This window comes from Pyrus communis, chromosome 17 (genome assembly GCF_041283825.1).
Source record: "Pyrus communis isolate YQ-2024b chromosome 17, ASM4128382v1, whole genome shotgun sequence".
Lineage (NCBI taxonomy): Eukaryota > Viridiplantae > Streptophyta > Magnoliopsida > Rosales > Rosaceae > Pyrus > Pyrus communis.
In genome coordinates this window covers 8,176,165-8,204,160 of record NC_142581.1, presented here as the reverse complement: position 1 = coordinate 8,204,160, position 27,996 = coordinate 8,176,165, and the positions used below count along the sequence as shown (strand labels likewise).

Genomic DNA, 27,996 nt, shown 5'->3' with positions numbered 1-27,996 from the left:
ATAATATGACGTCTATAGTGGAGTTTAGAGAATGAAATAGGCATTGTAATATTAATTGTTAATAACTTAGAGATAATAACCATACTTTGATACAAATTGTTAGCATCACGAATGAGTGCCCTAAATCAGCACCTAAACTAAAATTTAAATTCAGACAGGAACGAATCAAACGAAACGACTAGTCGTAGATGATGAGACATTTTTAAACCATCAAAATAATTTCCCTCCACACACACACTCTCTCTCTGTCCCGCTGCGCAGTCCCACAATGACTGACACACAGCGCACTGCTCCGTCCTAATTCAAACTGCAAACCCTAATCTCCCCAATTCCCTTCTCCGATTCTTCCATTTCCAATGTCCTCCAACGGCCCCGATGAGCCCTGCAACTCCGAGACCGAACCGGAAACAATAGCCCTAAGAATCAAGCAGAAGCGCTCCCGCCGCGTGAGCTTCGCCGACACCGAGATCACCTCCGTCCACATATTCAACCGCGACGAGGAGTACGACACACCTCCCGACCCCAAGCCCCGACCCAGCTCTCAAAACGACGTCGCACAGGCCGAGAACCCGGTGATAGGGTTTTTTAGGGACTTGGGCGGTGACAGCGACGATTTTAGGGATTCCGAGGACGATGACCAAAACGACGACGGGAGGAAGTCGTTTTTCAGGCCAAATGGATCGCCCTCTCCTGGGAGTAGTGTTCCGGGCTCTGCTACCTCCAACGACGGTAAGCTATAAATTTTATCTTATTTTTTTATTAATTAGTAATTAATACACAATTAGGAAAGTAAAGGAAGATTCTTTAGAGGATGTTAGCACTTAATGGCTTATGTAATTGGTGCTTTATATTACCAGCTTACGTTATAATCGACTTTAAATTACTTGTATAGGCTGCAGATAATTGAATTTTTAACTACATAGATTCTTGTTTGTCTAGGTAGTAATTCCACTGAGTAAAATATTCAAGTGTCTTGGTCGAAAATTATAGTGTTTTTTATGATTTATTTTTGCAGAAGACAATTTCTTTGGCCCTGTATCGGCCAATTTCATTAGACCAGGACGGTTATCTGATTCCGCGGCCTCAGATGACATTCATGAAGCTACATTGGATACTACAGCATTTTCAATGCATTACCGCAGTCTTGCAAGGTCAGACTCCGGAGGAGATCTCAAGACCCCAACGGCAGTGCGCCTTGCCTTTGAAGAGAGGACGCCAATCCATAATACCAGTGTTACTGATTCTGGAAGTCTCATGTCTCTAACAAAACCGAAGATGCTTACTCCTCAGTCTTCGGTCCCTGCTGATAAGGTTAGAAGTGGCGAAGATTCGAATGACATGAGTATTATAGAAGAAAACCCACGTAAGTACGAATATGGAAGACTATCTCCCTCATTAGATGCACTTTTGGCAGCAGGCAGCAAGGATCTGCATGCTGACTCTGTTGCTGTCCCTGCCAGTTCAATGTCACCAAAGGGGGATGAGGTATCTGCATCAGATGAAAATGAGATTGGCCACATGAGGAATGGTAGAACTACTGAAATGGGCAATTTTGGCACTAATGACACGCCTAATGAGGCAGAATCAGTTTCTTGTATCAAGTTGAGTGAGGCAAATGGTGGTTCTTTTCATCAAACTGCTTATGATGCCTCATCTAACAGAGGTCGTAATCCAGCTGCTGGTGACTTCGTTGATGGCCAAATCCAGACTCTGAATCAATTAAACAATGTAAGGATGTCTTTTGCAATCAGGATTTGATAGACCCATTAGCAGTTTGGTTTGATCTCATCCATTTGGTATTTTAAATTAGTAGATTTGATGATGCATGTCTTAGACTCTTTGTTGTTGTTGTGAGGATTGTGGTTGTGGTGTTGTTGGAAGGGTGAAATTTCATGCACTTGAACCAAAAAGGTCCTGCCAGTGCATATGATTTTATGTACTTCGAAAACAAGTTTTAATAATGGTTCAAACAGAGAGTGCCAGTAGCTGATTTGGAAATTTGGAGTGTAGCCATCTTATAGCTTTTGTTGTTTGATAAAATGGATTGTGACTGTTTTGTGGGCGTGGGAAATAAATACTGGACTTTTCTATGGTTGGGTTTTGTTCAAAATAATGTGTGAGAAACCCCCTGTTTACCAAAAAAAAAAAAAAAATTGTGTGTGAGAATGAAGGTAATGTAGTAGCTTTTTATGTGAGATTAAGTTGTTGGAGGTTGATGAAATTTGGCTGTTCAAACATGAAGGGTTTCAGTAGAAAAATTTGGAAGTTGGATATTTGGATTGGACAACAGAAGCTGATAGTTTAGTTTTCAGCTGGAGTAAATGGCCTCAGTTGCCAAAGATTTTGTCTAGTAGTCTAGTTGCTGTGATGGATGATGATTTATCATTTTAAAGTACATTTTTAATTTTGATTGTCATCATGTTATTATTGTAGTTGCATGTCCATAATCAACTTGTTCTATACTGAAATACACATTTTACCATTATTCCATTCAGTCTACACCAAAAAGAAACTAAATATCTGTTGTTATCTTATTAATAGCATCATCTTAGAGTTATCATGCTTGACAATTCAGGACTGGTCCTATTCCTGTCAACTTTAGCTTGCATAATTGATGCATTATTAGTGCTTGCATTCTAGTTAACTATTCATTCTATTATATTATATGTTTACATTACCAGTGAAGAAAACGGGAAGTGTTAAAAAATTAGATAAATGTGAGTTTTTGTATTGGTGAACTGATGCACAGGTTTCTTTGCAGGTGAATAAGGAATTCACTGAAGTTGGATCTCCAAGGGATATGAAAAAATTGGAGTTAACTGCTGTTAATGGCAAAGTCCTACCAGAATTCAATAGTGAAGCACTTCAGTTTAATGTGTTTGTCCAGCATGAACCTGCTTATCAACATTCAAGTCAAGGCATGGTTCAAGAATATTCTCTTAAGGAGAAAACATATAATAGAGATCAACATTTGGACCAACAATATAGATCACCGATGGAGGGGTCCATATTATTGTTATCTGCTAGACATCAGCAATCGGTTTGGAATACTCCTAATTTGGCAAGACACTCAAGGATAGTGACTCCATCCTCGAAACAACCAGGTTCCTTTTTAAGTGCGGAACACACAAAACATAATGAGTGGGTTTCATCAATTCAGAAAAGTATTTCTAGATTCACACTTCCTGAGCCTTCTCCTTGTGCTTCTAGTCTCAAAGATGGAATTGAAAAATTAAAATATAGATTATCAAGTTACTCATCTGTGAATTCTCCCATAAAGAATGTTATGGCTGACATTAGCAAAGATCTCCAATGCAAATTTTCTAATTCTCCTACTGCTTGTTTAGAGAAGCTAACAGCTATGCCTGATCTCAACAGTGGACAGAAAAGCTTATGTAACACGAATAGAAATGGGAATGAGAACCCAATAAACATCAGTATGTTGAGCCAGGTTAACGAGACCACAGACCTTGATAAAGATGAAGAGCCTCAGCATAGCATGGTTACAGACACTCCTTTGAAGGATACATTTGGCACACCAAGAAAAGCAGTGGCTTCACCCTCTCAGCTGTCATTATCAGGAAGCAAAATGACACAGCACCTCTTGATGTTAGAAATTCCCACTGAAGGATTATTGGTTTCTGCTGGAACTGCTCCCATATTGGCAGGTGAACGAGAAGATAATCCTCCCCATCTGCAAATTGAATCTGAAAAGAACTTCCAATCACCTTCAAGAGGTGCAGTCATTCTAAACTGCCCAGATAAAAGCATTCCAGGTGGAGCAGAAACACTGCATTCTAAACCATATGTCTGCCGCAGCACGACTGAACAATACCTTCAGGTCTGTATATTTGCTAAATTTTAAAGGGACATGGACACAGGGCCTATGTTTCATACCACACAGATTTGTTCGGCTTTGCATTCCATGCTCATTCTATACACAGTAGGCTGGGTGTTGGGCTAATATTTACTCAAATTTGAAAACAGCTTTATATAGTTTCCCATGCTTTAGTTGGCTGCTGTTAAATACTAGGCTGTTCTATTTAGAGATATCATTACTTGTTCTGTGTTGCTTAAGGGTTTGACATTTTGTTCGGCAAATGGTCAATGCAGAGCCCTTCCAGTAAAGAGTCAGCTGAGAACCCCTCCACGAAAGGGCGAACTCAGGGTCCACCCCGGGAGAATCCAACCCTGAATTCTACCGGGAGAAAGGTAACTCAGAGTCCCCACAGCAAAGAATCAACTCCGAGTCCTCCCACAAAAGAACTTACTCTGAGTCCTGGAAGAGAACCAATTCGAAGTCCCTTTGTGAAAGAGCTAACTCGAAGTCCTATCGTGAGAGACCCAATTCAAAGTCCTATTGTGAGAGAGCCAATTCGTAGTCCCTTCATAAAAGATATGAATTGGAGTCCCTCAAGAAAAGAGTCAACAGATAGCCCCTCCAGGCTGGATTCATCTTATGCAGCTGACACTGAGAATATGCAACCCTTTGCTGGGAAAGACCTAGTATCTCACGAGTCCAATTCAAATAGTCATCCTAGTAGTGATGACTGTTATCAGGGAGTGTATAATTCACATAGTCCATTTACAGGGCAAGATTCAGAAAAATCTGTTGGACGGAAACGACGAAACCTAGGAATAATTTCTGAGGATGGATACTGTACAGATATGATCCCCAGAATCCAGAAAAGCCCGAAAGTTCCCAGAAGTGAGAACTGCAATCCAGAGTTCATGCTGCATCAGTCAAATAAAGGTTACGATGGCAGAGTGAAGTGTGGGGGCGATACAATATGGAAGTGCTGGACTGATGTGTGTGTACTATTTCCTGTTTTGTGATAATCTACTTGAATAGCCAGGTTCTCTGGCAGATATGATAAGTATTTTATTTTCATACCTTTTCTTACTTCAGTTTTCCCTCTTGCAGATTTTAGTAAAATTCTCAGGAGATACGGAACAACTGCTCTCTCCATTGGCAAGAAAACTAAATTTAAGAGCGGTATATTCCTTTTTTTAATTACTTCCTCCCAAGTAAAATCTAATCTGGGTGATAGAATTAACCATCTTATGGTTAGGCTTGTTATCTGTATCTGTTAGTTGACATTGCTGTTTTATCATGATCATGTAGATCGGTGTGCTGGATGATATGCTGGTCCACCTATTGAAGGCTAAAAAATATGGGACATTGTGTTCTGAGGTCCAGTCTCAGGTTTGCTGAATTAAATGGTCAATCAGGGTCTGTTATGGACATGTTTACATATTATAGTCGGACCAGATAGTATTCTTTAAATCTAATAGAACTTCTACACTTTCAATTTTTATGCTAATAATGGTATTTACTGTGTACAGAAGTTCGACTGCATCAATGTTGGGCATAAAAGGTGGTGTCTTTCATCATGCCTTTTTTTGTTTTTTTTTGAATTCTTACCTGTCCAGGAATGTGGATTAGCTTAATAAGCATTGACATTAACCTTGCAGAGTAGCTGAAGCAAGATTGCTGCTTTATAAAATAGTGTATGAAAAGGCAAAATTGCAGTTAATGCAAGTGAAGCGCGATAAATTACAGGTTTGCATTTTTTTAAAATATTAATTAAGGTTGGCTCTCTTATGTTTTTCATTTCTAGATATGCATACAGTTTGTCACCTGGACTTATACTTGCCTGCAGAGTAGAGTACAGCTCTTACGCTCTGCAATTCAGAAGTCTCAGATGCTGAAATTGAATTACATTCGTTGTCAGTCTGAACCTAGTGAATGGCAGACTCATGTTGATGATAGTCATCATCAGTCCTCTCTAGTTAATTCTGAGGGTGAACAAGAGGTAATCATGAACTCTAAGATTGGGGATCTATTTACCATTTTCTTTGTCCCTGTAATCGTAGCTTCAGTAATTGTTCTTGGCAATTTATCTGTCCGGTGTTTCTCTAATTTTTAACAGAAGGATTTTAAACACTTACGAAAACTGTTGCAAAGATTATAAACCAGAGAAACCTTTTGTAACTACAAAGCAAGGTGAATGATTTTTTTTGCTTTTTTTATTTTAAAAAAGCCATTACATGAGAATGTATATTTGCAATAGAAATGCGATTTTATTAATTTCTAGGTAGACCCTACTTTATTGGGAATATATTAATCAGAGTTAAGTACTATTCTTTAAAGTTTTCCTGTGAACCAAATTCCAAGGAAGATGCAGTAAATAAAATTATTAGTAGAATTTGAAAACAGGTGACAGGTTTCTGTTATAAAACGTTCCAGAAAATTAAATAAGATGAATACAGCATAAGAAAGCCGTTCTTATTCCTTTGTCTTTCTCAAACAACCAGTTCAGCTTATAGATATTACAAAAAATAATTATGTGAAGATAATGAAGTTTCAGGTCATGAGTTTTGTTTATATAAACCTTTTATTGTCAGGCTTCCTATGATAATGTAAGCACAATGAGGCAGGAGCTTAAAGCTTTAGACAGAGATGTAAAAAACTTAAGCAATTTCTTTCACGTCCACTGCAAGTTGAAAGGAGAACCAAGTTGCGCCGATACTATTTCATTAGTTCAACATCAACTGAAGACAAGAGCATGTTGCAGGATTATATGTCAAGATTTACAGGTATTTTTTACATGATATGACTTTTTTCAGACACGAAATAAATGTCTTATTTTTCTAAGAGACACCTGTGATTTCAACAGCTCTGGAATATTGATCATTTTGAGATTAAGAATGGCCATTACAACATTCTTCTCAGCTATCATGGTTACGTCTTGCAAAGGTTTTTTCTCTCTCTTTGGATGTTCTTTTGGCTAAGTCATGGACATTTTCTTTCTTGTTACAAAATTCAAGTATGACATGTGATTTCATGTTGATGATATATACAGGTTTATGGGTACTGTGGGCCCAACATCAAACATAGCCATCTCACACAATATGAATGATATAAAAATCACAAAGGTACTGAGGTCATTAGGTTGTTTATTTTACTATTCTTTTTCTAAATGGTTATTTTTTTGGACATCAGGAATTCCCAAACATGGATGTTCAAGTTGCATTTGGTTTTGTGCTAAATGCTGAGGTCACCAAAAAAAGTTCTGAGTTGAGATGTTTGCCTTTGGCACAAGAAACACAAGTATGTTACTATTTAAGTGAATGGAATATTACGTGCATTAGTTATAGTAATTGTGATACTGGGTTTCAATTCCCATAGGGTCAAAGTGGATAATGTGTTTCTAACTCCACATTCTATACTGCTTTTTCACTTTGGTCTATATATAATGCAGGTAACCCGTTCACTGCTAAGAAATCTGCTAGACGTGGTTGAGGAAGTGCACCTGGCTCGGTTTGAGATTGTAAATTTGATTCAAACAAATTTTCAAACTCCATCTGGTAACAAAATCTACTCCTCTAAATGTGATAACCAATTTGTTTATCTGAACTTTCACCATCATTCACTGAATAAATTTTTGGCTCACCTTCACATATAAAGTTATTTTTGTACTAAATTGTTGGTTATATGTTCTTGTTTATAGCTGAGCAGCTTGATCTGAAGATTTGTTTCCTTAACTTTAAGAGTGGTAGACAAGTGGCACTGACTCTCGACGTGACCTGTTTGAAAAGGTACAATCCTATCCAATTTCCTTGACTATCTCGTTGCTTATTTAATTTGGAAATATTAATTGGCTTCATATGGTTGAACGAGTCACATATAATCAGTATTAAAGTATTCTGTCACTGCTGTAAATTCCTGTTGCAGTTTTAGGTTTTGTGCCCATTTATCCGTTCTTTGTACCCGTATACATTTAATCATGTTACTTGGCCCAACAAATACATTCAGATTCCTAAACAATACTACACTCTTCTGTTTTTATTTAGGTTCTTACGTGATGACTCGTGGGTATCATGATCATCATGTGTGGTTTAACAATGCAATAATAATAATAATGCACTTCAAAACTGCCCTCCTTGTCTTTACCACCTTAAAGCTCTCCGAAATGCTATATGGACTACTTGTGATTACATGCAAATGTTCGTTGTCCGTCTGTCAGTATCCTCTATGCCTTTCATACCTCAATGTGCTTTATACGCACATATACCTTAGTGCTTTTGAATAAATAGTGACTTGTTTGTTGCGCATATACCTAGTGCTTTGAATAAATAGTGACTTGTTTGTTGGTTTCTGGACAGTGGGATTTATCCCTCGGAGATCCTTCCACATCAGATACAGGCTTCCGAATCTGCAGTAGAAAAGCCGCTGCCTGAGTCACTTTTAGCTGAAATACGAGCTGCAGCTGAGAGTCTTGATTCTGGATATACGAGAATAATGAGGCTCTGCAAGTGTATCTCCAACGTGGTGTAACTTCACGCACAGAGTATTTCCAAGGGAGGTCAAACGCGTTGGAATTTACCTTAGGTCACCCTAGTTGCATATTTAGCTAAAGATAGTTCGATAACTCGGGTTTTTCACCCAAATCCTATAGGGCAGACTCTTGTAATCGAGTTCTATCGCTCGAACCGTGCAGGGTCTCTAACATATTGAACTTGGCGAGGTTGAGCAGACATTCTTATCTTTTGTTGTAAGTTCCAACATTTACGATCAGCAATGTCTTCGTATTTTTGCTATTGACGACCAAAAGAAAGAACAAATTGTTAGTAGGGTTTTGGAAGGGGACAAATTTATTTATTTATTTTTCAGACCAAAAGAAAAGTGGAAAAGGAATATTTTGTTGCTGCAATGTCGACTAGTACTTGGATCTAACAGAGAACATGATAGAGGTATAGGGTTGAAGGGGTAGAGGAAGACCTAGGAAAACTTTGGAAGAGACTCTAAGAAAAGACTTAGAGCACTTGGATTTAACGGATGATATGACACAGAATCAAGCATAATGACATTTTAGGATTCATATAGTCGATCCTATTTAGTGAAAAAATGTGTTTTTGTTGTTGTTGCAACGTCGACTAGATATTTTCTGAAAAATTGGAATCTCCAATTTAAATGGACAGGTGGATCTGTCTTTGTGGCCTACCAAAATCTATTTTTGGCTTGTAGGGTAGAAGATATTTGTCCCAAAAAAATAAAAAAGTGCAAGATATTTTCTTGATCTTTTTAATCCTGGAAAAAATCTGAGTTGAATGGTCAATTGGCACCCAACCTGTTTCATACGGGTAGTAGCCTCGGTGGACTTTTATCCATATTTGTTACGAAATATACTAAAATTGTATCTGGGCGTAGATTTTTAAGGGACAAGTTGAGATTTTCACTTGGGCAAAATGGTAATGTGCAAGAGTTTGTCCAATGGATAACTCATGAGTCATAGCTGATTGACGTGCCCTATGCTGAGTTTGAGGGTTGCTACTGATAATTGTCTTTCAACACTCATTAACGGTTTTGATAGTCATTCGCCCGAGCAAAATAGTAATAGGCAAGAGTTTGTCCAATGAATAACTCAGCTGTTGGCGTGCCCTGTTTTGAGTTTGAGAAACGCCATTGATAATTGTTTTTAAACATGTATTAACGGTTGACAGTCACTCACACTCGTGAGCACGCTTGAGTTTGAAAAAATGCTACATAATTTACCTTTACAACCACAAACAGTTGATAGCCACTCACGCGTAATGAATTTTCTCACCTCCAGTTTGAAAATGATTATGACAATCTAACGCTCTTGACGTTGATGGATTTGTGGGTCCCACAAGCACATGCTAATTGTCCCTACGCACGAGTTTTCCTTACTATTGTTCATGTGTGACTTCTATATATATCTTCTTTTTTTTTTTTTTTTTTTTTTAGTACAACGATATATATTTACATTAAGGGGGGAGAGGAGTTCGGCTAAGCCACACAATAAGCAACCTAATTTGGTATCAAATTCACCATCCCTCGTTAACGTAAACATGCTGAAAGAGATATTAATAGATTGATACGCATTTGATAGCATAGCGTTACAAAAACAATCCTCTAAATCTGAAGTTTGATTTTTGTGTGAAAGATTAGCTTATATTTAATAATTAATATATTATAAATTAAGGATGTTCTGGTTTATAGATTTAGGTCAACTTCTTAATTTTCTTCCTTTTTTGGTGGACTTAAATGATATGCTAATTGCCAATTGCTAATATAATACACGTTAATGGTCTCTTTTAGCCTTTATCAATGGCATGGGGAGCCGCTGCCACTGGTAAGTCTGGAAGACTGGTAGTAGTAGTCCAGCAGATATTCCAGTCCAGGGAGGACCAGCAGATGGTCCAGCCCAGGGAGGACCGAGAGGATAGGATATTATGTAGGCACCGTAGCATGATGTGAGAGACACAAATTGTTCACAAGAAGGTTAGTTTGGTAAATACACACAAAAATTTGACAGATGGCCAAAAGGGTAGCACTTTTTGTGAGAGTGGCGTTTGTGAGTTGGGACGGATCCTTTTTCTGAGGATCAGGGAGATCCATGATCATGTTCGTTCATCGTATATTATAAGATCATAAATAATTTGAAGTTTAAAATTTAAAATCAAATATAAATAGTACCTAACGAAAACTGACCGTACAATGTAAGATGAACAGTCACGATCACAGGATCCTTCAGATACCCAAGAAAATGATTCGGCGATGATCATTTTCCTGTAAGTTGAATCTCACATGTCTTTTCTTTGGCCTGCCTTATCTCTTATTACAATTAGCTGAGCACTAATCACAATACATAATACACTGTTTACCTTAATACATTTGATTAAGCTCATCTAATATACTTAGCTTCCTATCACCTCCCACCTTTTCTTGTTGCTTCCAACTTCTTTGGGGTTTTGGCCATTTGTAAGAATTTTGTATGATAAACAAGAGAGTTGATACATGGATAACTACCCTAGCTTTTAGGACGTAAAATTACTTGCATTTGGTTGTATATTCATTTGTCTTTATTACTCTTGTTACACAACGAGTCACGTAGCTTTGCCAGGAGAAAATAGAGATAAATGAATATGGCAAGTCTAGGGCTTGTTTCCTTTTGATGTACCACAAAAAAATGATAGTTAATCTTAACTTTGGATAACAACTTACATGCAACACGTTAACTTTTTCCTTTGTATTTGATTGTCTTGTTCCATGATGCATCATGTGTTGGCCTGAGATGGTTGAATGACCAAAACACAAAACCTTGTGAGTAACGGCTGACCTGAGGCTCTAGCAGCCATTGAAGCCGATGTGAAGAGTTTGAAGTATGCGGAAGCAACTTTGAACGCCTATGGTCTTCTACAAATCATAAGAAGTCTATATGTTGTGTTGTAGGGTTTGCATGGACTGCTAGGATTATATAGCTGTTAGGTTATGACTTCTGTCTATTCAAACCCCTCCACACCCCCATATAATATGATATCAGTTTTGGTGAATAATATCAAGACGTTAATGACAGTAACTTGCCCTTTAAGACAAAACGATGGACAAGCTAATTATATGTGATTTCATGTAATCATGATATTAGACTCCAATTACATTCCTATTGATTTGTAGGATCATTTTAAGGTTAATTTATGTTGGAATTCAAATCCAACGTTAATGTTAGAATTCAAATCCAACATCATGTAGTCACGTGAGGAGAGTACAAACACAAATGAATATACACCTCGTTGAGTGTAAAATTTTTTCCTGATTAGATTAACTCAATGCTATATTAGATATACAAAATTGTCATTTAAAACCACGAAGACAAGTGAATATACACCTAAATTTATTTCCTAATTAACTCCAATGCTATAAATGGCATAGAATCTGTCATTTTTAGAAAGGTAAGAAAAGGTATATTCACACACACCAACCTCAATAAATTATGGTTATCCTATTCAATCGTGTAGAGTATAAGGTGAGGTGCATGCACCATAGTTATGATAGGACTTAGGTGTGAAAAGTGCAAATATAGGCTGTAGTGGGATCATATATTATGTCATGGAGTTATGACTCATTAGAGCACGATTATCATTATTGGCCTATTATTGTTGAATGTCAAATTAATAATTGTATATGGAGACTTTGCCTTCACTTTTTGGGGTGTCTTTGTGTTGTTGATATCAAGTTGCCTCATCAACACTCATATGAAGGTTTCTAGAGCTTTAAGGATTGGATTTAGGGGATGTAGTAGCAAATTAAGAGAGTGCAAAAGAAAAATACCCCAAGATTGGATTGGATGGCCGTCTAGGACATCAAAATCAAACGAAAACTCAAATCAAATATCGAAACGGATGTGAATTAGTCAGTGGACGAAGATGATGTGTCCGTCTTTTTTCATAGGAATTCAGATATCCTACCTTGTTAATAAGAATATTATTTTGTCATCAGTCGAAAAAAGGAGACATGTGTAAGTTAAGTCGGTTGTCAAATCCATTGTGTTTATCCACTTAGATCTGAAGTCAAATCTTTGTTCATACAAACTAGATTAGAGTTTTTTTTTTGTCAAGTGTAAGAATTTTATTTAAATTCTAATTAAAACTTTACATCAACCGTTAAGATATTAAAAGGTCAAATTAGCTCTATATAATCCTATCTAGATTAGCTTGGAACGTTACTTTGCAAGAAAATAAACCAAAAAAAAGAAAAGAACCACAAACAAAAACAAAAGATCATAAAAAAAAAAAAAAAAGTAAAAAAATCAGACCAAGGGGAAAAAGAAAAACAAATAAACGGAAAATCTAGGGACAGATGTAAGATAAGTGATTAGGACACATGACATGCCAAATCATGTGGGATTAGGCCATATAGATTAGATTAAGGACCATGTGGAAGCACTTTTGACAACTTTTACACCTTATTTCCATATACCAAAAAGGAAAATAAAAAATTCCCAAAAAATCCCAAAGAAAAAACAGAGAATCAGAGAGATATTAAGAGGGAGTTAGCTTGAAAATTAAATATCAGTTTTATACGATGGAGGGACCTAGAAAAGTGAAGGGCCTAACTTTTTCCCTGCACTAGGAAAATGACAGGGACCCACACAAGTAATGCACTTTTTATCAACTTTGCTGAAGTCACCATCTTTTGGAGCCCCTCTGACACCAAAACAATAACATTAAGCTTATGCTCACACCCACCCCTCCTCCCCAACCCAATCTTTCTATCTTTTCCATCTCCACATAAGAAAGAACAACAAATTTGGGAGAAAAAACCCCAAAAAGTTCATATCTTTAGGAGTCCTTCAGGAATATCAAAAGCTGTTTGTCTACAGATCTTATCCTCCTCTCCCTTTCTCTTGGTAAAGTTTCCCGAATGCTCTCTCTGTCTGTTGGTTTTTTGTTTTCTGTTACTATTTTTCAGGCTTATTTATACTTCAAAGTTTTATTGGGTGTTTGTAATGGATTTACTTTGATATTTCCTCTGTTGGTGGGTCTGATAATTCTTATCTGAAAAATCAGATGGTGAAGAAATAATATATAGGGCCTAATTGAACCACCCTTTTATTCATTTTTTTGTTTTGAAGAGAAATTTGAAGCCAAAATCTTTGCTGCAAAACTTGTTTAATCTGTTAAATTCACCCAAAATATTCTACCTTTTGTGTTTTTGGTGATGCAAGTTTGTTAAAGGCTTTTGCTTTTTCAACTTTCTGATTATATTTTCTTGTCCAAATACATCTGCAAATTTGGTTTTTGTATGAATTTTTCTGGTTTTTTTTTTTTTTTTTTTTTTTTTTAACAAAATAAACATGTTTGTGAAGCTCTTGTTTGAAGGGATGTTTTAGATATTTAGATCCATTTTTTTAACCAATTTTTCAGATTAGTAATCATAGCATCTCCTATAATTGACATAGTAACTTCCCTGTTTCAATAGGCAAAAAACGAACCTTTTTGTTGTTCTTGTTTCGAATTTGTTCTCTACGAAAACTTGTTCGTGTTCTTGTAAGATGTTTTTACAGCAGTAATACTGATTTTGTGTTAATGATGTTGTTTGAAGGTTGTAGTGAGATACACTCGGCAGAATTGTGGTCTTTCTGAGAAGCTAGTTTCGGTTGGATTCGCATTCAATTTGGATAAATTGGAGAAGATTTGATTAGAAGAGGAGAGAAAAAAGTTGAAACATGGGTTACCTGTGTGACTACTGCCAGGTTCAAAGGTCCATGGTGCACTGCCGGTCTGATGCGGCATGCTTGTGTTTATCGTGTGACAGAAATGTCCACTCCGCAAATGCCCTTTCTAGGCGTCACTTGAGAACACTTATTTGCGAAAGATGCAATTCACAACCTGCATCAGTTAGATGTACAGAAGAGAGAGTGTCTCTTTGTCAGAATTGTGATTGGATGGGTCACCAAGCATCGACTTCAGCATCTGGACATAAGAGGCAAACCCTCAATTGTTACTCCGGCTGCCCATCATCTGCCGAACTGTCGTCTATCTGGTCATTCGTATCAGATTTACCTTCTAACGGAGAATCTACTTGCGAGCAGGAAATGGGATTGATGAGCATCGCTGATAACGGCACCAGAAGTGATTGGAGCCAAGCTGAAAGTAACACTAGGCAAAGTGCATCTGGTGCGGATGAAGTGAATGCTGCGCATTCAATGGAGAAGTCTGGTATTCTGGTTGGTTCCTCTTCGGTGCCTGAACGTAGTCATGCTCGTCATGTTGTTGGCCAGCTGTCCGGATCTGTAAATGCTTCATTGCCTAAGGTAATTTTTATTCCAAAATTATGATCTTAATACAGTGTTGGGTACAGTCATGTGTATGATTTTGTTCTAAGTTTGAAGTTTCTTCATCAATGACCTTTGGAATTTCGTGTTATGATCATACAGCTGTACTCTCATGGGGGCAAAGGTACTGGACTCCCCGAAGACGATGACCTTTATGATGATTTAGATATGGATGAAATGGAATTGAATCTTGAAAATTATGAAGAACTGTTTGGTGTATCTCTCAATCACTCTGAAGAGCTTTTCAAGAATGGCGGGATTGATAGCTTGTTTGGGGCAAAGAACGTGTCCAGGGATTGTCAAGATGCGGTTGCTGCTGAGGTAATTTTGTCTCCTTATTTTCGTGTTTTATGATGCTCGGACTTTCGACTGTTTTTGTTCATTGGCTGGGTCCTTGTCTTAGACTAGACTACTGTATAACTAAAAATTGCTTTCTTTATCTTACAAGTAGCCGTTCAGAACTTTTTGGGTTTTTCTTTTGAATATTTCTTAATGTAGTTGGTAAAGTATGTCCAGATTTGAGTTTATAAAATGTATTTGTAGTTAACTATTAGTGCTTTTTTCCAGGGGTCTTCAATTGGACTGGGAAATGCTCCACAGCCAGCGTGCAGTAACGAGGCATCTGCTGATTCTGTAATGAGTACGAAAACTGATCCAGTTATCTGCTTTCCAGCAAAACAAGCACATTCAAACCTTTCGTTTTCGGGCGTCACTGGAGAGAGTAGTGCTGGTGATTGTCAAGATTGTGGAGCGTCCTCAAAGCTTCTCATGGGAGAGCCGCCATGGTGTCATCCTTGCCCTGAGAGTTCCATGCAGTCAGCTAACCGTAGTAATGCTGTTATGCGTTACAAGGAAAAGAAGAAGGCTCGCAAGTAAGTGTACTCCAAAAAGTAAATATATTAGCAAGCGTGCACACACAGACCACTATTTGTTCTTCATTCATTTATTAAGCCAGCAATCGTTTTCTAGTTTCTTCGCCACTTTGTTTGATCACTTCTTGGAGTAGTCTTATGTTTGTTTCTTATTATTCGCCGTTTATAGAGATTTAACCATGTAGGGTACCTTGATTTCTTTCTCTACTTTCCTCTGGATGAAGTGGTTACACTTTCACGGAAGTCTTATTTGGTTATGAAATTTCATGCTATCTATTGAACATCTATATTTTCTGTTGTCCTTTCGATAGGTTTGAGAAAAGGGTGAGGTATGCTTCTCGCAAAGCACGGGCTGATGTAAGAAAGCGTGTCAAGGGCCGCTTCATTAAAGCTGGTGAAGCTTATGACTATGACCCTTTGAACCAGGCCAGAACCAGAAGCTACTGAGTACAATTTTTAACAATGTTATATAATATAAAAGACGATTTGATCCTTATTACGCAATGGTAGATGAAGTTGATGCATCTTTTCCTTGTGCAGTGAAAAGCTGTATGATTGTATCACAGGGCCTTGGTTTCATTGAAAGAGAAGGGTTGATGCAAACGGCCAGGTTCTGATGCTTCACTAATAAAGTGGAGGAGCAGATTTCTGATTCTAATCACCATGACAGATTGACTGATCGTGACATTATTCAGAGCGTTCGTTTCCCTTTTATGTTTCTCTGGCCGAAGTTCATCTGTTCAATTATTCTCCCTGGAGGATTCACATTGGTCTTCCAAACCATTACTATGCTTGATGCCTTGATTATCCCTGTTATTATATTTTGTCCTCCTGCTCCGATGACTCCTATAAAAAGCGGCTGCCATGGCGTCTTTGCAGCTGAACTTGTAGTTTCCGGTCATTAGGTTAGCCTTGGATTGCTATTTTCCCCCTTTTTTCTGTTCATTTGACATGCACATGATCTATACGTATGCCGTTGAGTGTTATGAGCTCTGACCTAAGAGTTAAAACTCGGACTTGTAAATTTCTCTTTCATTTTTGTTGGCCTGGGTAGACAAGAACGGGATGGTTTACATATGCAGTTTAGGGAGATTAGTTTGTAGTTTCTTTATACCGGTAAGAGGAGGGGGATGTTAATTCGCTGCCGTTGCCGTAAGATGTAGTATCTTAATTGGAATACAGTTCACCTTGTAATTCTAGTGTGTAGCATCACATGTACTGTCAATAAATTTTGCACCGTTCTTTCGGTTGCAGGACAAAACGTAGTTTCTTTCGGATTTCAGTTTACGCCTTCTGGATGCTAAGAAAGTCCGGTGTTTTGTTGCACATCTTTGTACTATACGCAAAAATATATTCCGCTTCGCTTGCAAATGTAAACTGCGAGTTTATCCATTGTTTCTGTGAGCTGCTTCCCCAAAATCTTCTGAAGGTAAAAGAAAATTTTGCACAAAATGAGCGAGAAAAACAGGATATTTTCGCTAATTGTATCAGAAAGCACTCGTTTATAACATTAATAGAAATCGAAAACAAAATTCCTCCTGTGCAGTAGCAACAAGGATACCACGGTAGTGATTACAAAAAAGTATGCCTAGGACACAGTCAGCACATAGCCGTTTGTGCAGTTTCACAGCATCAATCATCATCGGAACTATCTCCAGCCGTTCGTGCAGTTCCACAGCATCAATCGTCATCGGAACTATCTCCAGCGACCCTTCCAATGTCATCTTCCACAACGGTGTCCTGTACGCAAATTACAGCAATATGTCACCAGAATACATAATAGCGACTAGAAGTGCACTGCGTATGCGCGCACGTGTTTAAGTGAGAGCACGCGAGTGTCTTTAACAAGATGTGATTAAAGATCCTTACCGGCATCTTATCCCAGTCTTTCAATTTGGGATTTGTGAGCATGTAATTATCTCTTAAGGGAGCCCAGGCTGGCCCTTCACCATCCACTGCGCCTTTAGACGCATGAGCCTGCATGTTAAATCATTCTCACATATAAAGCCCACAAAAGAATAATTAAGAACATATACTTTAGCAATTTGGCACTACCAAACAATTTAATGGAACCAGGTGGTTGGAAGATAAATATATTTCAGAAAAGGACCTTCAACATCAGATCCTCCAAACAGAATTGGAGCAATGGTCTATTTGATTGTTCAAATCGTTGAAAATAAGAAACAAGAATGTCTACAACCATACCTTCCCCAGTAAGGAAGATCAAGATGGTAAAAATGATGTGGGAGAATGCAAGGAACTTAAAAAAAAAAAAAAAAAAACGTAGCTGACCTTCGAAGACGTTTTGCCCAACTCTGAAAAGAATGCTTCTTTCCTCCGCTTTTTTATCACTGGAAACATTTGGACAATGATAGAGGGAGGTTAAACACAATCAGAACAGAGATTTACACATTTAAACTCAAAATTTGCAACTGCCAGCAGAGAAATATGTGTTCCATGTGTCTCACCGACAAATATAGGAGTAATTAATAGACCAAAATGATTAGTTAGATTTGTGTAAACTGAATTTCAATAAGCATAAATAACTTGCCAGAATACACTTTGTTTACAGGGTTTGAATGCTAATGGTGAATTTGTGTTCAAAAGGCATTCATGATTCAAACCAAGGTTTTAAAAGGCAATCAAAATATGTGAAAAATAGGATACCTCAAGAAAACGTTAAAAAACTGGCACGATACACGGTCTATGAGAAAAATATAAATCATAAGATGACAGCATTCCTTTTTTCGGTTCATTAGAGAATGTGCGAGGCTGCTTGGAGGACAATTGATGGGTAAGAGACAAAGAGTCCCCTCAAAAGGCCTCGCCACAAAACACTGAATTAATATCTGCCTCCTAACTAAGCCATGTATGAAATCCAAATCAATCCATACGGCTACTCAGAGAGGCAGGAATAAACATAGAATCACAAAACAGTTCAACACTATCTGTGATATGATGAAAACGTATTGCTTTCCCTATCAGTTTAAAATTCAAAACTAACTCAACCACATAGTTGATACCTGAAACTCAACAAAATAAATTGGCAAAACAGAGGGCCTCAGCAAAACTGAAGGTCTCAAATTGTAGCTGCAGTACTAAGAAGTCAGAACACACCTTTGGCATCTTTAAACTTGGATGGATTCAGTCCTTTCTGAGCATTTTGTGCCTTGTTGACCTGCATTAGACACGAACACAAGCTCATGACTCAATGCGGCGCAACAGAAACAATCTTACAAAACTTAAAACTTTTAAACTCCCAATTCGAAAACAAGCAAACAATTAGATTCACATAAAGCAACTTACAGCATTGAACAACTTCACCACTGAACATCCAGCATTGCACATGGTAAATGTGAGCTAAGTCAGTATGAGAAAGAAATTTGATAACTCCCATAAGACAAATAACACTTGATCAAATATATCTTAACCAAAGGGAAAAAAATTCCGGTACCCCCTTTAGTAGCAACACCGATTAGAAACTTTTCATGCGTGTCCAAATAATTGGCCGGCATCACATGCCCCTTTTCTATCACCTATCAAATCAAAACGATCTAAACAAATAAGCATTAAACCTCTCAAGCATAATGTTGATACATACACATTACAATTGAAAACAAATCGAAGATATGAACTACCGTATGCTTTTCCTTCTTAGCCTCACCCTTGGCCTTGCGCTCCGTCTGCTCCTCGGCAAGCTTTTCTGCAACAAGCTTCTTGTGCGCCGACATCACCGGTCCCTGTAAAGCAATCAAATTTTGTTATTGAAGAGTCAAGACACAAAAACTAAACAATTAGACATAGCAGCTCAACTCTATATAACTCACCACTGCATTCAGAGAAACTGACTTCTTGATTATACTCTTGAATGCCAACCTAAACGCATTGCAACCCTCCGAAAACTTCATGATTCCGGGCAGAATCTCGCCGTGCTCCTCGTCATCTGAAACTCCATCACCCCTATTGCGACCACCACCTTCCTCCGACTCTTCTCCTGAAGACGACGCGGCACCGCCACTCGGCTCCTCCTCATTGTTTCCCAACGGTTTCGGTTTCACATCTTCCTGTTTGGACTCCTCCTCCGACTCCGAATTGTAGTCCTTAGCTCGTTTCAGAAACAGTTTCTTCATTTTATTGTTAAACTTCTTCGGCTTCATGGCTCTGATTTCCTCTGACGAATGTAACATCTTCGCCTTCTTCTTTGCCTTGGAGCCTTTCTTCTTCCCTATTTTCCGCTTCCTTGGCTCTGTTGCTGCTTCTGGCAGATGGGTTTCTTCGGCCATGGCGTCCTATGCTCCAAATCAAATCAAGGTTGAATCTTTGCCTGCTGCTGCTGCTGCTTCCGCCGATAACTGGCTGGGCTATTTGTGAAAAAGAAAAATTACCAGCAGAGAAGAAACTATAAACCGGCGGCACAAAAGAAGATAGTTTGCCCTATTTTTGTTTCTATAATTTGCTAGACGATGGCGTTTTATTAAGAAATAATGATATTTACATATTCATTTTTATCTCTATACATCTTTTCTAATTTTTGATTATTGATATTCTTTGTATTTGATTTGATGGCCGAAAATTAAAATAATATGTGAGAAGTAAAAATGAATATGTGGTAGCACTACCATTTATTAAAGGATTTCTTTTTTCTTTTTTTAATTTTTTATAAGAAGATAGTTTGTCTTTACATGTGGCCTAATATCCTAATAAATAAAGTGTTAGTTTTCTATCCATGCACTTTTGATAGGGTAGCTGCCAATATACCAATGGTGATTCAGGCTCATATGTCCTGCCATTAAGCCGTACGCGACCTAATGCGCTCAACTCCTCTCATAATGGGCTAGCAGTAATGTCGTTCAAATTCGTCATTGGCTAGAATCGAAGTTTAGACCGCTAACTTACCAATGAAGAGGAATACCACTAGACCGTACGTAAAACTAAGTGGCACCTAAACCTCAAATTTAAGGTTTATACTGTAAAAACTCTTCCATTAGACGCAATATTCTTTCATAGACACAGATTTCTTTTAGATTTCTAAATAAATCTTCAAAAAAGTGGTGGGAGTCCCGAAGTAAGAATTCCCATTGAAAATGCTCTTCCCATTGAAAATTCTATCAATCTAATGGCTGTTAACATTGCAACTCATGATGAAGAGTTGTGACCAAAATTAAGAGAAATAAGTAATTAAAGTGGTGTAATACCTCCTTGAAGAGACATGTGGACCTGGGTGCATACGGGCATATTGAAGACCACCAATTCTCTCTTTATTCCGTGTATAATTCAAAACCTCCTCCATTGTTATATTATTTTCTTATACAAAAGCTCTAGTAACTAATATCTGCAAATTAGTTTCTAGTTTAATCTTGAGCGTTCTTATCTCTTTGAGTGTTTGGGATTTGTCTTAAGAGTGCAAAATTTTGACAAACAATGAACGGAAGGCCAGGTTTCATTGTATCCACAAGGCTTATTCGTATATTCTCTTTACACATTGGATATGGGGCGAATAGAGTCCAGAAGATAGCATAAATACGTGCCTTACTGCAATCTTTTATCCTTCATCATAAGTTCATAACCATAACTCACATGTTTACAAAATTTTCCCCAACAGTTTTCAGACTCTATTTCTAGCCTTTGGTTATGGACTCTGAGGGAAGATTGCTTGGTTCGATAATATATCATATATTCTGTGGATGCATTGAATTGGTGGAGGCAACAATGGAGACAACGATTTGGTGGAGGCAATGCAAGAGGGGCAAAGTAATATGATTTCAAATTTATGCAAGACAATTTCAAGGCTTATACATAACTGGTACAAAATTTTATAAACGAAATTCTAAATGTTTGATTGGTTTAGTTATGAGAATTACAAATACGCATATGCTTGAATTATGTAGATCACTTGGTATATGTTTACTTAAGACATAAAGTGGATTGGATATCATCGTTCCATTTCATGTTGCTTCTTATTGTATATATGTCGTGCGCAGTCTTCTTTTCTTTGAAAATGTTTAATTTTATACTAATGAGGAAATTGCAGTGATAGATATTGGAACGGTATGGATTACTTATATGGCATGAGGTTGTTAGGACCTGTGACTTAAAAGTGGCAACTGCCTTACAACAGCAAACTGTCCTGTCTAATGCAAAAGGACTTGTATCTTTTGCGATTGCTGCTGTTATGTGTTGTTGTGTTCTTGTTACTGAAAGCATGTTTGAAGCGGTGCATGCGCTTACTTTACCCCATAGACGTGCTTTTGTTAATACATGAATAAACTTAAAGGCCAAACTGGAAAAGTGATTTGAAATTAGTGCTTTTGTTGACATTCAAAACTATAATATCATGCTGTTGGTGATTCATATATCTTTTGGTAGGCTGATAATTTGCTGATGCATATCTTGATATTGTGATGTATTTCTTTTTGTAAAATTTTGATATATATTATGCATGACAGTACGTAAATTATCCAAATAAGAAGGTTAATGGGATCTTAATTAGCATACTACAATTGACTAGTGCAATGTGCGCGCTAAATGAATTTAGTTTTCTTGTTAAATCAAAGATTAGCCTCTAGTGAAGGTCATGTATTGCAATGAACAAACTATGATTTTGGACAAAGTTGGATCTCAGTAATTGATCATGAGGTTTGCAAGGAGTAGAGGTAGGTTTACATGAACCCATACCTGCCATGTGAACTAAATCCTTAATATATACTAGGATTGATTCCCAAGAATGTCATCATTTGTCTTGTATGTGATCTGCACCCCAAGGAAATAGGTGAATTTACCCAAATCCTTTAAATAAAAATCTTCAGACGGTTCTTGAAATAAGTGAGCTCACCCTTAACATGCAATCAAAGCATGTTAAGAGTTGCAGAAGTACATTATATGAAGGCGATTGCAAGCACTAAGTGATTTTCATATAATGAAAACACTACTATTTAATTTTTCCATCCAAAGGTAACAGTAAGCCACAACACTACATCTATCATGGCTAATTGACCACAGACGTATAAAGTTCGTTATAAAAAAGTCAAATTTAACCACGGACATTCGAAGTTCGTGGTAAATAATTATTATAACAACTGGCATAAACAAAACCATGGTTGAAATGGTTAAAATAACAACGCACGTTTAAAGCCCGTTGTAATTTAGCTAAATATCAAAGTTCTAAAATACACTAGGCCGCTGGTCGGACGGTGGACTAAGGCTTAGGCGGGGTCTAGGCAGGCGTCTAGGCGGACTAGGCAGATTTAATTAAATCTATTATATTTCGTGTAAATAAGTATCTATTTATACTTAAAATATATATAATTTCATCATAAACTACAAAACAGAATGACATATATATATATATATATATATTATGAGTTATTGTAATATAATGAATACATGGGAAACGAGCATATAATGTGTCTTCATTTAAGTATTCAATAAGTTTCTTACAATTTTATTGAAAAAAATAAAATGCAAAATGTAAGTTATCTATTTTCTGTGTAAGTGAGTCGCAACATATGCGAGTGCCTAGGTGGGTCTTGGCGGGCTAGGCAGGTGCCTAAGCGGTCTAGGCGGGCAACTCAGTAGGTCTAGGTGCTCTTTCTTAATTTCTAAACGCCTAGGCATTAATCAGGGCGTTGACTAGCCACCTAGCGCCTAGGCAGAGATTTTTAGAATAGTCCACAAGAAAGGTCGTGGTTGCAAAAAGTTTTAACAACAGTGGCTTTTTAATTTTCGATGGACTGTAATTGTTATCTTTGTTGTAACATCCCGTCCCGAAACTAACGAAACGTACGTGTGAATTTACGATTTTACCCCCTAGTTCGTTACTTTACGTGTAGTTTTGTGTTGTGTGGTGTTGTAGGACCACATACACTCACACACTCTCTTTCCCTCCTGGGATTCCCTCATTTCCTGTCTCTTCTATGTCTCTCTCTCTCCCTCCCCGAGTTCTTCTTCTTCTTTCTTCTACATACGGACACACACACAAACATACTCAAACCTTCACAAATCAAGAAACCAAGACCACCCTCGTGCTCATGGGGCTGAGAGGAGTCCAGTGGTGCCATTTTCAGGTAAGAACTTTGACGTTTTCACGTCGATATCGCCATGGCCGATTTGAGCACTATTCATGCAAACCTAATCTAGCAGGTTTTTGGACTTTTTAAGTTTATAGTTGTGTTTGTGAGGTTCCCAGGAGCTTGGGAGTAGCTCGTTGGGTGGATTTGGACGTCGGGAAAGCTTGGTGCGAGGTTGGCCGAACTTGGATCGTTGTTGCAGGTATAATTCCTTAATTTTTAGGCCTTAAAAGTAGTCTAACGTGATTCTACTAGTCCTAAGCTTCATTTTGGTATAAAGATCGTGAAAAATGGTTGAAAAACGAAGGAGAATAGTGAGTTTGAAGTTTCCTCGGTTTTTCGGTGACCGGAGTCCGGCGAGGGTAGATCGGAGAAGAAAGGAGAATATTCCGTTAAGTTTTAACGGAATATTTCTAACGGCAGTGACGGCGTCAGTTAAGTTTAACGGAATATTCCGTCAGTTTAACGGAATATTCCTGACGCCGTCAGTGTGCATGGCACGTGGCCGCGCGTGGGGGGCGCGTAGGTCCGTGCCTATTCAGGCGCGTGCGGGGTCCAAAAATTATTTTAAAAATATGGTGGTGATCATGAGGTTGTATAGAGCACGTTGGTATATTTAATTGTCCATTTTGAGCAATGTATAAGAAGTTATTACGAGAAGTTGGTTATGTGCTTTTAAATTAACGTTTTCGTAGCTTTTTCGCGTATAGGTGATTCGTATTCCGAGGACGAGCGTACACACTCGAGGCAGGGGGCTACGACCCTTCCACTTATCAGTGAGTGGGCTTTTGTTTTCTGTATATACCTATATACATTTATATTCCCAGAAATAGATTAAAAAGGGTTAATTGGTTTATGCCATGCACTTTATTATTATCGTTTATGTATCATCACACGCATTAGTAGCGGCATACATTTATATATGTGTATTTGGTGCTGTGGACGCACAGGTAAGTGCCAGATAAGTGGTATTCATGTTGTTATGCAGTAGTAGTTTGAAATGCTTAGAGAGCTCATAATCTGCACCCCCGGTGTTAGTGCTCCCGCCCGTGGCCAGGGTACAGTCCTTCACGTGATGTTCACCCGCACCACACGCTCAGCTTGGATCCAAGTTAGGTGCATAGTCTTGTCGTACAGACCACATTAGGTGGTTCCGACTCGTAGGTGACCCGCGATTATTCGCACAGTCTTCACGTGATCGTAGCACTAGAGCGTATATATGATACACCCAGTCTTGTCGTACAGACCACGTTAGGTGGTTCCGACTCATGTGCAGATTCAGTTATTGAGTTGAGATTGGAGCTCTATATGCAGCCGTACAAGTCACGTTAGGTGACTCCCGGCTGCCAGATTATATGTTATTGATGTGAATTACGCTTGAGCATTTACATTTGATTATGAGATTCCGTTGTGGCATATTCTCGAGCATGAATGGCATATTTTGGAGCATGATTGGCATATCTATACATACGTATATATGTTCATTTTCTGGGAAGTATACAGGTTTTACGGCGAGGGGTTAGAATGTATTTTGCTAAAGAGTTTTCAAAGAGCTTTGTTTTTGCCCACTCACGCTTTTGTTTTTGCGCCCTTCCAGGTTCTAGTGGTCTAGCAGGTTCGGTGGTTTTTCCCAGAGGGCGTCCCGGCATTTCTGACAGATACTCACCATTGTAGGGTCACCTTCGGGTGTAATTATGTCGCATCTTTCCTTTTTGACTGCTGTAGACTTGCTCTGAAATTGTGTCTCACATACGCTAGCACTTGTTTTAGTGCTTTGTATGCTAGTTTTTAATTATTCGTACTTTTATATTACTATCTTCATAGCTTCCGCACGCGCACATGGCTACGTTACCTTCGTGTGACGGCCAGCACGCCTTGATCTCGGTCTGGGTGTGTCAGTTTGGTATCAGAGCCTAGGTTTGGCAGTCCTGTGTCTTTGTGAGTATTCTAATAGTTGGTGTCTTCTGTCAGAATCTAACCGCCTCGTCGGGAACCACGTCGTTCTTCTGAGTCTAGTTTCCCCGATGTTGCTCAGTTGGGGGAAGTTATTGCTACAGCCATTCAGTCAGTGATGCGCCCTCCCCAGAGGACTCCTCTGGAGACTATGTATAATCTGAAGTTGGATAAGTTTAAAGGTAGTGAGGGTCACGAAGGCGCAGAGCGTTGGTTGGAACACATAGAGAAGATTTTCCGTGTGTTGCATAACCAGGGGAACCTTCCTATGGAGAGGTGGGTCGAGACAACCTCATGGTTTCTGGAGATGGAGTCTGCGGCCTGGTGGGAACAGGAGCTTCGTAGGTTGACTCCAGCTCAGAGGACTGATTGGAATGTTTTCAAGGATGTGTTTCAGAGGAGGTTTGTAACCCCTGAGTATATTGATCGTAAGAAACAGGAATTCACCAAGTTGAAACAGCGAAAGATGACGGCTAACGAGTATTATCGTAAGTTCACTGATCTGTCTCGTTACTATCCTGACGTTGCTGGTAATCCGGCGGAGATGCTTCGTCGTTTTCGCTTAGGCACTAGGAAGAGATGGCGTTCTATGACGACTACTACTCACTGTGAGTCCTACCAAGATTTCTATGAAATATTGTTGAGGATAGAGGACTCTGAGAATATGTCGAGTGACAGTGATGAAAAGAAAGATGACAAAGGGAAAGGTCAAATGTCGCTTGGGCCTCGCCAGACTCAGAACTTCAAGAGGGGTGGTATTAGTTCAAGTTCGTCTAGTGGTGGTTTCAGTACCTCTGGACAGGGACGAGGAGGTAGGTTTTATGGAGGCGCTCGAGGCCAGAGACAAGGTGATGGTGGTCGAAACCGAGTTCCATTTTGCCGTAGATGTAATAACCGACATTTCGGCGAGTGCAGGCATGGCAGCGATGGTTGTTTCACGTGTGGACAGGTGGGACATAGAGCGGTGAATTGTCCCCAGGGTCAGCAGCAGAAGCCGCAGCAGACCTTTATGCCGCCACCTGCACCGATTCTGCAAATTCAGGGTCCGAGTAATTATGGTCAAGCAGGTAGAGGTGGTGCCTACCACTATCAGGGTGATGCTGTTCCCTATGCGCCGGGACAATATCAGTACCCCCAGGACCCGTATTCACATGGTGGTTATCCCTCGTATCCTGGCAGTTACATGCCGTATCCTCCAGCTCCAACGGGTGGTTCTCAGTGGTACCAAGGAGGACAGTATCAGCAGGGTGAGATTGCCACTAGTAGTGCAGGGTCTTCGAGACAGATGGGTCAGTCCAGCCAGGGGCGTGGAGCTCAAGGCCGCGGTGTTCAAGCGAGCAGAGGTCGCGGCGGACGACAGCAGGGCCAGGGGCGTATTCACAATATTTCCCTGCAGGATGCTCAGAACAACCCGGACTTGATTATGGGTACGTTAAACATTCTTGGTTATTTTGCTAGAGTCTTAATTGATTGTGGAGCTACACATTCCGTTATTTCTCATACATTTGCTCAAGTAACGCAACCTCGCCCCACACCTCTAGGGTACAATTTAGAGTTCGCTATGCCTAGAGGAGAGAGATGTGTTGTAGATTGTATGTACCCAGGATGTCCAGTGATAGTAGAGGGTGTTGTTATGCCCGCTGATCTTATCCCGTTAGATATTGTCGATTTTGATGTGATTTTGGACACAGATTGGTTGCACTTCTATCGTGCCAACATTGATTGTTACGGGAAAGTAGTTACATTTCACCGTCCTGGATTACTTGAGGTTACTTTTGTGGGTGAGCAGAGTGGGGTAAGACACGGCATTATTTCGGCTTTGCGAGCGAAGAAGTTGTTGTCTAAAGGTTGTCAGGGGTATCTAGCTCATGTGGTGCTAGAGGAGACTGTTCCTAGCAGAATTGAGGATATGAGAGTGGTTAGACACTTCCCTGATGTTTTTCCTGAGGATTTACCTAGTTTACCCCCAGATCGAGATGTGGAGTTCACTATTGAGTTACTTCCAGGTACTAATCCTATTTCATTAACTCCTTATCGTATGGCTCCCGCTGAGTTAAGGGAATTGAAAGTGCAGTTACAGGAATTAGTGGATAAGGGATTTATTCAGCCTAGTACTTCGCCTTGGGGCGCTCCAGTGTTGTTTGTGAAAAAGAAAGATGGGACTTTGAGGCTATGTATCGACTACAGACAATTGAATCGGGTGACGATTAAAAACCGTTATCCATTGCCTCGTATCGACAATTTGTTTGATCAACTGAGAGGTGCTTGTGTAATTTCTAAGATAGACTTGAGGTCTGGGTACTACCAGCTGAAGATTAGTAGGGATGATGTTCCTAAGACGGCGTTCAGGACTCGTTACGGTCATTACGAGTTTCTGGTTATGCCGTTTGGGTTGACGAATGCACCAGCAGCTTTTATGGATTTAATGAACCAGGTATTCCAGCCTTACTTGGATAGATTTGT

General features: G+C 38.9%; 3 protein-coding genes and 1 non-coding gene across 7 annotated transcripts; 2 read left to right on the top strand and 2 right to left on the bottom strand.

Annotated features, from left to right (window-relative positions):
* The first annotated feature begins 232 nt into the window (after positions 1 to 232).
* LOC137708266 (uncharacterized) lies at positions 233 to 8,604 on the top strand. 2 transcript variants are annotated; one of them, XM_088689130.1, is made up of 16 exons: positions 233 to 729; positions 1,016 to 1,728; positions 2,762 to 3,841; positions 4,114 to 4,809; positions 4,925 to 4,996; positions 5,126 to 5,194; positions 5,347 to 5,378; positions 5,476 to 5,563; positions 5,664 to 5,816; positions 6,409 to 6,600; positions 6,681 to 6,760; positions 6,867 to 6,939; positions 7,007 to 7,114; positions 7,266 to 7,371; positions 7,515 to 7,602; positions 8,170 to 8,604. In XM_088689130.1, exons 1-16 carry the CDS (start codon positions 357 to 359, stop codon positions 8,339 to 8,341), a joined length of 4,095 nt encoding a protein of 1,364 aa, XP_088545256.1. In that variant the 5' UTR covers positions 233 to 356; the 3' UTR covers positions 8,342 to 8,604. The 2 variants fall into 2 exon arrangements, with proteins under 2 accessions (XP_088545256.1, XP_068303409.2); XM_068447308.2 differs by having other exon boundaries at positions 5,126 to 5,206.
* Positions 8,605 to 12,992: 4,388 nt separating this feature from the next.
* On the top strand, positions 12,993 to 16,775 carry LOC137707442 (zinc finger protein CONSTANS-LIKE 9). Of its 3 annotated transcripts, none has more exons than XM_068446309.2 (6): positions 12,993 to 13,214; positions 13,910 to 14,621; positions 14,745 to 14,963; positions 15,210 to 15,514; positions 15,826 to 15,961; positions 16,055 to 16,775. In XM_068446309.2, exons 2-5 carry the CDS (start codon positions 14,034 to 14,036, stop codon positions 15,959 to 15,961), a joined length of 1,248 nt encoding a protein of 415 aa, XP_068302410.1. In that variant the 5' UTR covers positions 12,993 to 13,214; positions 13,910 to 14,033; the 3' UTR covers positions 16,055 to 16,775. The 3 variants fall into 3 exon arrangements, with proteins under 3 accessions (XP_068302410.1, XP_068302412.1, XP_068302411.1); XM_068446311.2 differs by having other exon boundaries at positions 13,003 to 13,214; positions 15,826 to 15,940; XM_068446310.2 differs by having other exon boundaries at positions 13,003 to 13,214; positions 15,826 to 16,172.
* A 221-nt stretch (positions 16,776 to 16,996) lies between these two features.
* On the bottom strand, positions 16,997 to 19,987 carry LOC137707444 (uncharacterized). The gene is made up of 8 exons (XM_068446312.2): positions 19,342 to 19,987; positions 19,153 to 19,254; positions 18,969 to 19,050; positions 18,821 to 18,840; positions 18,632 to 18,692; positions 17,807 to 17,865; positions 17,384 to 17,491; positions 16,997 to 17,254 (listed from the first exon to the last, which is right to left on the bottom strand). The coding sequence occupies exons 1-8, from the start codon at positions 19,795 to 19,797 to the stop codon at positions 17,195 to 17,197; spliced, it is 948 nt and encodes a 315-aa protein (XP_068302413.2). The 5' UTR covers positions 19,798 to 19,987; the 3' UTR covers positions 16,997 to 17,194.
* Positions 18,275 to 18,385, bottom strand: LOC137709621 (small nucleolar RNA U19). The gene has a single exon (XR_011064908.2). It is a non-coding gene; the product is annotated as a small nucleolar RNA U19 (small nucleolar RNA).
* Positions 19,988 to 27,996: the final 8,009 nt, after the last annotated feature.